Here is a 10,819-nt window from a genome sequence, read left to right on the forward strand (position 1 = left end):
AAGGTGTGTTAAATTAACTTTATTTTCTCAAAGTGAAAATCACAACAAAAAATCACTTGACATACAAGTAAACGTGCCTTCAAGGCGATCGTTGTAACTTCTTAAGTGATGGCAATTATGGAGAAAGATAAAATATCTCATCACTATACAGCTTTTATGGCTTGTTGCAGAGTCATCACTTTATCGGGGGGGTGGGGGTAGGGGTTGGCACAAACAGTCATGTGACAATCAAATCATTGAAACGCCAAACAACGTAGAGTTCGACTGTATCATCCCTTTTGATCCGCCACTCAAATATTGCAGTGGGATCACAATAGTTTTACAAACAAACTGACGGACGGGTCAATTACTAGAAGCTCCAGTTCATAACCCGAGCAAATATAAATAAAGGTGATCAGTGAACCTCTGATCGAGTATCTTAGAATAAAACCTTTTTCGAAGAAAAGGCACTCACAGATATGCTTATGTCTTTTGATTTACAAATAAATTAATCTTGATGTGGCTTCTGCGGAATGAACTTGAGGGCAATGAAGTAGAGCACCATATACACGGATATTGAGGCCAGGATCACCAGACAGGAGTCAGAAACACTGCTCCCGTTCAGGGAGTACAGTGCAAGCGCCTGCTGTCCGGTGTTGATACACTGCCGGGGGTCACCAGAGGCGCACGTGAAGTTGAACCTCGATATCTCCGTCTGACACAGTCCCTGAAATCCCCACTTGAGGTAAGAGACTTTTGACACCCACTGTAGACCTATAACCAAAAATCAAAATGTAATATTTGGATTCAGGATTCAGTCATTCCTAGTTCTGTAAAATGTTTTTGAATTTTGCATAATTTTAAAGGATGTTTTTAAAGTTTTAATTATAAATAAAGTGCATTAATACTTTACGGGGCAAAATTTAAATAAAATTGCTCTAAACTTTGTAACATTTCATTGATTCAAAAATGAATAATTATATTCATTTACCTATATTGAGAGTTATCCCTCTTGGGAGACGGTAATCCGCCTTAATATGAAAAATAAATTAACAAGTTGCATGTTACTTACCTTCAAATATATTCTCCAGGTTGATGAAGAACCCCGCCGACATGAGGTACATGGAGAAGAAGGTCTGTGCAATGAAGCATGACATTGTGAAGGTTGGGGTGAGGCTGGAGGAGAGCATGGCCAGGGAGCGGCTGCAGTACACCATCAGGTAATTCAGCGCGAACACCCGGAAAAACACCCACACGTCCAGCGAGAAGCCGACCAGGAAGTAGACAGGGATGGTATACGTCACCACGAAAAACGTGTGTAACGGAAACTCGCTAAACACCTGAAAAAGGTACGTCAGACATTTTAATTTTGAAATAGTATTTATGCATTTTGTTCTGTTTTATTTTAACAAATATGATTGTAGGTTAGACGTTTTAAACATTGAAAATAGTATTTATGCATTTTGCACTGTTTTATTATAAAAAGTCTGATTGAATTGTCGTTGAGCTAAGAGACGACTCACTTTGGCGAAGTAATAGGGCGTAGTTCCGTAAAGCCCGTCTTGTAATTCATAGTACAGGTGCTTCCGCTCTTTGTGATCTATTTTGAAAAATAACCATTGTCATAATACATTGATTTCGTGTGTTGTGTATTCAGTGTCAATATTGTAACCCTTTTTTATCCAAAACATTGATTTCCAAAGAGAACAGACTTCCAATACACAACGACCCACAGTGAATTACGTATTGGCTATGTATTGTCTAGCAATACACAGTGAATTACTTGTGGTTACCGGTATGTATTGTCTAACAGCACACACGACAGTGACTTTATGGATGTCGATGTGAACTTACGGACGGCAGTGTAAACTTACAGACAGCACTGTAAACATATAGACCGGATTTGTTGTTTATTTATCACACTAAACTTACAGACTGCGATTTGAACTTACATACGGCGATAAGAATTTACATTCTGCGATGTGAACTTACATACAACGATATGAATTTACATTCTGCGATGTGAACTTACAGACGGCAATGTGAACTTACAGAATGCGATGTAAACTTACAGACGGCAATGTGAACTTACAGACGGTGATGTAAACTTACAGACGGTGATGTGAATTTACAGACGGCGATAAGAATTTACACACAATGATATGAATTTACATTCTGCGATGTGAACTTACACCAGGCAATGTGAACTTACACCAGGCGATGTGAACTTACAGACGGCGATGAGGTCAAGGATGACGAGGTAGGGGTACATGGCGCCGATGATGTACATCAGACCGAACCAGTCTCGGACCGTCTGCTGGTCTTTCTCAAGCCGGAAGTAGATCATCCCCACCACTACCGACATGGAAAGGGCCTGGATAAACTGCGCCAGCACCAACATGTAGTCTTCGATCTGGTTCCGGGTACACCGCCTACCGCAGAGAGAAACAATAATTAAAAATACGAATGACGACTGGTATTTATATTTCGTGAGAAGACCTATCCATTAAATCTTGAATCTACACAAAGACATTAGTTTGGAGTACATGTTCTGAAGTCACAATTATCCAAAGTTCTAAGACTTGCCCGAACAGCACTGAGAACTGTCTGAAGGGGCCGGGGGACTGGTCCGTGATGTTGAGGGTGGACATGACGGGGAAGCTGAGATTGGAGAGCTCTTCCGGTTCCCGTGGCGTCTGGTCGACCAGATTCTCGTAATTGTTGATTAGCTTGTTCACTGTTTGCTTCGTCTCCCGCTCTGTTTCGTCAGAGGTAGGATCTACTGTTCCCAAGTCAACTGCAATATATGTATATAGGATTTAAAATTTTAATCTCAACCTTGAGAAGAAGAGTTATTAAAACTGTCTTGTAGGACTGTCTATGTTGCGATTAATTTTGAAATACAAACTCCCCCCCCCCCGCCCCTGTTTCTAGGTAATGTAAACATATACAACTTCTCGGCATTCTGTTTTCCTCCCAAATCATTGAGAATCTCCAATCCTCAGCAATGTTCGATTACTCCCAAATATCCCAAAACCATTTGTTCTTATATTTACATGTAGATTCTGGGGGGGGGGGGGGGGTTGGTTTGTATTTGCATTGTAGAGTTAATGTTGCATGCTAATTCAACTGAGTGAGTGTGATCGCGAAGACAACACCTTTAAATAGAAACCTGATGGCGCCTTCAATTTTACTGCATTTTTACCCTAATTTTAACGTGGATATGATCATCTCTAGTTCCTCGGAGCGGAGTGGCCCATTACCAATGGCTTCTTAGGGCCTAATGAGATTTCATTGTACATTGGTGATTTATTTAATGCAAGCCTAGACAGTGGAAGATTCGGCGTCGTGTTTTTGCTATAGGGTGTTGAGCTATAGGATGTTGAAGAATTAAACGGTCAGCTACCGTGGATGTCCCGGTTGGTTCTTATTATGTTGGCAGAACCAGATCGCTAGAAATACTTAAAATAAAAACCCTAATCAAATCTCTGCGTGTATACATTGGTAGTTAATGGAAATTCTCTACAGTAAAATAATTAGGATGATATTGATAAATAATGCTGTAAAATAGTGTATACTTTATTGAATGAAAATCCGGATGGTCACGCCGGAAAATGTGTCTAGTACGCTCTGTGTACAGTAATGTTTCGTCGACCGCGGGACAAGGGGGAGAAATTGAATTGCGTTAATTAGCTTCCATGCACGGTAGCAGAAGTCCATTTATTTATTAGCAATGAATTGATTCCCCGCCATCGGCCGCAAGCATTTGTCAGTCGCGCGATTATTCTCTATGCTGCTGCTTGATTGAGAAGAAATGACCACACTATTACCGCTTCTTGCGTAGAAGACGTTAGACTCGATTCTTGAACAAAGTAAAGACCCCCTTATATTCAAGGAGAATATATAGTCCCAAGGGGCAGCAAATGCCGAAGAAGGAACTCTTCGAATACACTTATTTTAATTTGAAAGAGTATCTTTGTCTTTGCCAAAAAAACTTGTATTAAAGGACATAAAACAGTCAGTCTCTTTTGTTTCTGTGGAATGGATATCCATCATATTTTGAATTTGTGGCGCGGGTGTAATTTGAGCAGTCTGAAGAAGTCTGAATCGAAAAAAGATTTTGACGGGCACCTTGGGATGGCTTTTCGTAATATACGTTACTATTGGGGATTATGTAATTATAAGGAAAGTGATAAATTAGAGTAACCAAGCGGCGGACCCTCATCACTAATACATTGATTGACTATTTCCTTTTATAGCGGGTCGTGTAGTCTGGGGGGAAGCAATACACAATATCGATTTTGACGCCGACGAACAATTCCTTGCGACTGACGAACCCCTGTAATTGGACTAATATCGGCTTGAACTCGCGCTAAAACAAGTTGAAGACTTAAAATTGTTTAATACGCGATGAATTGATTCTAAAATTGGTCGAAGACCTTACATGACTTCCTTCATTATAAATAGATGCGAGGACATTGTAGAGACTGACAGCGAACAGTATAGCGTGAGTGAGTGACAGTCAAGTGAGCTGGAGACTGAGATACATTGACATCTCGCATGCTCTTTGGATTACAGTTAATTAAACATTTTTAAGATACATGTATATTCAATGTTTTAAGAATTTTTTAATATACCATGCATCATATATCATATGCCATCATATAATGCACTTGAAAAAATCATGTAAGGTAAATTGATCAAATGAAGGTCTCAAACTCATTACTTTACAGATCACTTCGAATCCGTGGAATGCAAAAAAAAAAAATATTTCAAGAGTTAATAATTTTATTCACTTTGAAACAATGGAGATCTCGTACTCTTCTGATATATCTGAACTTTCCGTGACACCCAGTATTTAGGTTAGAAATCTAATACTTCCTGATTTATCAATTGAGGTCTGGTATAATTCGCTTCCTGGTAACAATTTGATAATTATAGTTTGCCAAGTCCTATGACTTGAAAACGTTTTGTCCGCAGTTGAGTATAAGTCAGAAAGTGAGACGTTTTGGTGTGACGAAAAAGAGATACGCACCATAATAGTCACACGGGTTAGTGAGTGAGGGACAGGGGTAGCCAATGGAGGTAAAGTAGGGCACCATTTCTGTCGCCTTCCCGAAATAAACCATCCTTCCCCTAGACAGGATCATTACCAAGTCAAACAGCTCAAAGATGTCGGACCTGCAACAAGAAGTTAAACATGTACTCATCAATCATCCCAATGACGTTGTATCAGTGGCCACCTTCCAGTTGAAGACTTTGTTTGAGTTACGTGACAGGCCTGTACATATTGGACAGGAAATCTATACGTACCGGGGCTGATGAATGGACATCAGAACCGTTCTGGTGTTTTGCGCCATCTTGGACAGGGTCTCCACCAAACTGTGGGCCGTGAAAGAGTCCAGACCGGACGTTGGTTCGTCCAGGAACAGAATACCTATGGAGAGTATAAGGGTCCCCATGTCATTTGTTAATCTGGCATAATTAGGTTTCGTCTTTGACAAATTAATTCTGGCATGTATTTGAACAATGATAGAAGCCATGGCATACTGTCGAATTAAAGAGAGAACAAGAGCTATATCGTGTATTAAGTGTGACTTTCTCATGAATTTTTACACACTAGGGAAGCAGTCACATATTGTTTTTACAAAGATAGAAATAAAGATAACGGGATTGACATGTTTTAGCCCGTACTAGGATCCAGTAGCATCTGTATTCCGATGCTGACTCTTCGCCTCTCTCCTCCGGAAACACCTCGGCTTTCTTCGTTGCCGATCTTTGTATCCCATACATGTCTTAGTCCAAGTTCTGAGATCACACCATCCACCTATATGGAACGCCAAATTAACATATATTCAAATATTTGTACCTATCTTCAAATAATTGTACCTATCTTCAAATCATTTGAAGATAGGTACAATTGAATTAAAGATAAGTACAATGGAATTGAAGATAGGTGTAAATAATTATACCTATCTCTGAATAAATATACCTAGGTACAAATGAATTATACCTAGGTACAAATGAATTATACCTAGGTACAAATGAATTATACCTAGGTACAAATGAATTATACCTAGGTTCAATTGAATTATACCTATCTCTAATTCATTTGAAGATAGGTAAAATTCATTTAAAGATAGGTACAATTGATTTGAAGATAGGTTCAATTCAGACATATCTACAAAGGATTTGAAGATAGGTACAATTCAATTATACCTAGGTTCAATTCGTTTTGTGTATTGTTGAAAATAATGAACGCTCCCTTGGAGACATTTCAACATGGAGGGAAACGAGGGAAGCACCAACAACGAAGATGAAAGAAGAAATATATATATGTGTGTGCAATATATTTGCAAAAGGCATCATTTACTTATTAGAATATACATGTATATCAATAAGAAAGACAAAAACATGTATACCCGAATACCCCAATAGTGACGGAGTTAGGGTAGTGACGTAGTTAGGGTCACTGTATATACCTAAATAAAAAACTGGCTTTATTTTTTTCCATAATTTTATCAAAGAATGTATAATTCAGTTGATAATCACTCTATTTATTAAAGCGGTAACAATTATTATGAGTTTTTGTTTGTTTTAAGGCTCAATCTTTCGAAAAGTTGACAAAATCATATATATTGCCTATTTTATCATCCCGATCCCGATTTTATTTCTAAGTCACCTTTCTTCAATCTTTTATTTTTTATTTTTATTATCTATAAATATATAAAGGTGTTAAGCAGTTATGTCACCTCTGATTTTTCTTTTATAGATCTTTAGGACATCCATTTTTTATTATTATCTCGTGTATCGAATGACTTTATTTATAAGTTGTGACGTAACGGAAATGACGTACTATACAGGGAGTATTCATTATTGCCAATTTTTAGTAATTGAAGATAGGTTCAATTCAATTGTACCTATCTTTAATTCAATTGTACCTATCTTCAATTCATTGCATTTGTACCTATCTTCAAATCAATTGTACCTATCTTCAAATGAATTAAAGATAGGTATAATTGAATTGTACCTATCTCTAATTCAATTTGAAGATAGGTACAATTGAATTGAAGATAGGTACAATTGAATTGAAGATAGGTACAATTGAATTGAAGATAGGTACAATTATTTGAAGATAGGTACAAATATTTGAATATATGTTAATTTGGCGTTCCATACACCTATAGTAGACATGAATCAAGTTAAATATTGCATTGGCAGATAAGGTCCTATTTTATAGCAGAGGCAGAAATATTAAAATTTGTACAAGGCTTTATTTATTAAAATTTATTTTATGTCAATTAAATTTGGATAAGTGAATACTGAACACTGAATGATAATTGGGCGGATTTATGACAAGTCTGCCCTTCCCAAATATGCAGTAAATTTGCATCTATTATCCCAAGATCGGTCGTTTAGCTCCTGGGGTGGAATGCTAAGGAGCAATCAGTACATGTTCTATTTTTGGGATTCATGCATATTTTAGTGACATATAGGGGAAAGAGACCCTGGGGATTTCTGTATTACACCTTATAAGCCATAAGGTTCTAAATCTTTCACATGCAGCGAAGTAGTTATTTTTCGTAAAACGGTTATCTTTATGATCTACAGTTCTGAAATGAATGGCAGAGAAGGAAAAAAGCTCGTTGTTTTAGAGTCCGAATTACATTACAATTCAGATATCAATTTTTTGAAATCATTTTTACAAGCATATATCAGTTATTTTTTGTTAATTTTCTTTTTGCTTTAAAATATATTCCGTATTAACAAAAATCGTATCCAGAACCCTCACTGTTTTATACAATGCATACCATTAACAAATTGCCGTCATACATTGTGCCACTGATATTTATTTTGAGATTAAACTTTATATCAATTTGATATGCTGTGTATTTTGCAGAGAAATGTTTTTACATATTGACAGATCAAGGTCAGAATAGATTAGCAACTAAAGCGATCTTTTATCAGTGATTATTTTACTAGGTAAAAATCGTTTATCCTGATGTATTTTAAATTCTATCTTATTTTTTTTGTATGTCTTCTTTGTATTTTTTCGAGATTTTTCTGGTCTTTGAAAAAATAAAATCAATAACTCTTGAGGCGCAAGAGGAGCAGGTGCAAAAATGGTTATCAAATGTAAAAGAAGATTAAATCTATATTTTTAACATATGTGCATGGTTGCAAATCGTTCCTAGGATTACAATATACTTTACCCTGTGTTCTATGTCCTCCTTGGAAAAAGACGATGGCAGTTTCAGTTGTGCCACGAACATCAGCGTTTCCTTGACCGTCAGGTGCGCAAGCAGACGATCGTCTTGTCTGACGTAAGCGGAACAGGAGCGCACCATTTGGCGCGTCCACGGTACGCCATTCAGAAACATATCGCCCTCCACACCCCCACCGTCATTCCTTCCCGCCAAAACGTCCAACAAACTCGTCTTCCCGCTTCCTGAAAAACATGATAAGGTTTGAATGTGCGAAAACTTAGGAACCTTATTCTATTTCCTCTGTAAATATTCTGCTTTCTTTGTGTGAGAGAGAGAGAGGAGAGAGAGAGAGGGGGAGAGATAGAGAGCAGTCTGTAAAAGACATGAAAAATTCACCAAACAATCATTATGGGCCTGTTTAAGTATACCTGGTAGACCAAACAATACCTATACAGTTATTGAGCTGCATGCTGTATGCTCTATTCTGGCTTTCCATTAATTTTTCAGTGGGGTAATTTTATAAATGAAACAGTCGATCATCGTGTATTAATTTTGCTCTGGTTTGGAAAGGCTGAGAGTTTCTCATATTTTCCCTTACAATCTAAGTTACATGTACCTTGTTCGACGCATGATATCTGCTAATTATTTATAAATTATTTAATATAACAATGTACCAAGTGGATATTTTTGATAAAAAGTATCTTGATTTTATCTATATTTCCCGATATTCATTTCTGTCCTTTAAATGATCATTCATTTGCTAATATGCGCATCAGTTATTAACACAGGATACTGAAAATGTCCATTGCCAGCTGGATCCAGTAGGCAAGTGTCGTCTTCAGTACCGCACAAAACGATATACAACATGTAGATAATTAGTTTTATTGTAAATGGGTATCACTATGCATTCGACTTCCATAAAGTATTTGAACTCATCAAGTAAATATATACACCCCATCTTTTTTTAAATTAATTTTTTTTAATACATGTAAGTGTATAAATATTTTCTAAAACTCGTGTGACATAAAGTATCGTACTTTATCAACATAGATCTATCTAGGCCAAACCAATGATTTCAATTGAACAAAACGTATAATAGTACATAGACATATGTAGCAGGTGCCCTGCAAATGGTCACCTTTTATATATTAGTATATTATTAGGTGATAATGCTGTGTAAATTGTTTCCTAGTGTTCCATACCTTTTTATGATATTGAGCAAAATGAGTCCGAGAGATTTACGTTTTTAATTATTTAATGATGTAAACTGGATAGCAAGATTGAGAATTTAACTTTACCAATTTTTATTTCATTTTTGATTTTTACCATCCGGAACATATGTATTTGTATTCTGATAGATGTATAGTATAATAATGATTATACTTAAGGGAAATATTCTTGATCAAAATGAGGACCGGGGAGGGGTCTTGGGGCCCATCCTGTCAAACACACCCCCTCCTCCCCCGAAAAAACCCTCAGAATCAACGTGAGAGAATCCACTCCCAAACACGTGAGAGGCTGTCTTACCTGAGGTCCCCAGAATGGCCAACATCTGTCCACTTTTGACAGAGAAGGACACTTTCTCCAGCACCTGTTGGGGCACAGCGTCATCGCTCCATTCCCATGGTAACTGCAGCGCTCCCAAACGGTGCAGAATTGACATCTTTTTGGGGTTAACGATGTAGCTGACATTTTCAGCCCGGACATCAACAGACAGGCGCTCGTTGAAGCCAAAGTCTATGGTATGTGCACGGGGGCTGCTTAACTGGTGCTCTCCCCTTGAAGTTTGTGTCATGCTCAGAGCTTCGTTAGGGCGATAATAAACTGACGGATAGCCTCTAGTTTGTGACCGCATGTTGAAGTCTAATCCCTTATCAGGGTGGCGGGAACTGGTAGTAAACACTGTCTGGTTTGGTTCAGATGCACTCGGTTATCGCCTACTAAGATGTCAGCAAACTTTACATATTAGCCAAACATACAACATTCAAGACCAAAAAAAGAGGAATAACGCTAGTTCATCGGAATGAAAAATTACTTATCAGTTAATGATAATTATGAATACGAACCAAATTATAAATAAGGCAAGTTCCTTCCTGGTATATCAACTAGAGTGGAAATTTGTAATGCTAGTAAATACTAGCTAGCGCACGCTATATCTGTATGCACGTGTTCAACAAGAAACATTTGTCAAAGCTCTAGCAATTTGAGAGGAAGGGGAAACTTGTTCTTCCGGTACATGTTGGATTTAAAAATATGATAAACATTTAGGGATTCCATGAACAGGAAGAAATACAGAAAGCCGGGTCGCGCGGGCCGTCAAATCAAGAGTAACCCTACCTCATGTCTGTCCGTCCTCCAGTGTCTGTGAGCGGCAAAATAATACCAGGGTCTAGTCGGGAATCGATCGGCACCGACTTGTAACGTCATTCGGAAAATACCGGGAAACAGAATGTGTGACAGTCTTTCGTTACGCCGAAACCATTAATCCTTCGTGCCACATTCAAACAAGCTTTGTTAGTCTATTAATATTTGAAACTTGAAACTGGTCGATATACAATTGATTATCAACTTCGAGTGGTTTTGATGCCCTTTCTTTAGACAAGTAGAAGCCAATTCTGGACTATTTTGCCATT

General features: G+C 37.6%; 1 protein-coding gene across 4 annotated transcripts; it reads right to left on the reverse strand.

The window, feature by feature from the left end:
* Positions 1-3: 3 nt before the first annotated feature.
* LOC105328493 (ATP-binding cassette sub-family G member 8) lies at positions 4-10,663 on the reverse strand. 4 transcript variants are annotated; one of them, XM_011429393.4, is made up of 11 exons: positions 10,524-10,663; positions 9,714-10,126; positions 8,193-8,428; positions 5,674-5,806; positions 5,293-5,416; positions 5,015-5,160; positions 2,566-2,776; positions 2,212-2,411; positions 1,503-1,579; positions 1,052-1,319; positions 4-753 (listed from the first exon to the last, which is right to left on the reverse strand). In XM_011429393.4, exons 2-11 carry the CDS (start codon positions 10,039-10,041, stop codon positions 488-490), a joined length of 1,989 nt encoding a protein of 662 aa, XP_011427695.2. In that variant the 5' UTR covers positions 10,042-10,126; positions 10,524-10,663; the 3' UTR covers positions 4-487. The 4 variants fall into 4 exon arrangements, with proteins under 4 accessions (XP_011427695.2, XP_011427698.2, XP_011427697.2 ...); XM_011429396.4 differs by having other exon boundaries at positions 9,714-10,123; positions 10,524-10,646; XM_011429395.4 differs by lacking the exon at positions 10,524-10,663 and adding an exon at positions 10,253-10,403 and having other exon boundaries at positions 9,714-10,123.
* Positions 10,664-10,819: the final 156 nt, after the last annotated feature.

This window comes from Magallana gigas, chromosome 6 (genome assembly GCF_963853765.1).
Source record: "Magallana gigas chromosome 6, xbMagGiga1.1, whole genome shotgun sequence".
Lineage (NCBI taxonomy): Eukaryota > Metazoa > Mollusca > Bivalvia > Ostreida > Ostreidae > Magallana > Magallana gigas.

Coding starts and splice junctions, on each gene's coding strand:
- LOC105328493 (XM_011429393.4), bottom strand. CDS start 10,041: ATGCGGTCACAAACTAGAGGCTATCCGTCAGTTTATTATCGCCCTAAC. Junction 5,161..5,292: donor ATGTCCATTCATCAGCCCCG/GTACGTATAGAT, acceptor TTCTTGTTGCAG/GTCCGACATCTTTGAGCTGT. Junction 754..1,051: donor CCTGGAGAATATATTTGAAG/GTAAGTAACATG, acceptor TTTTGGTTATAG/GTCTACAGTGGGTGTCAAAA.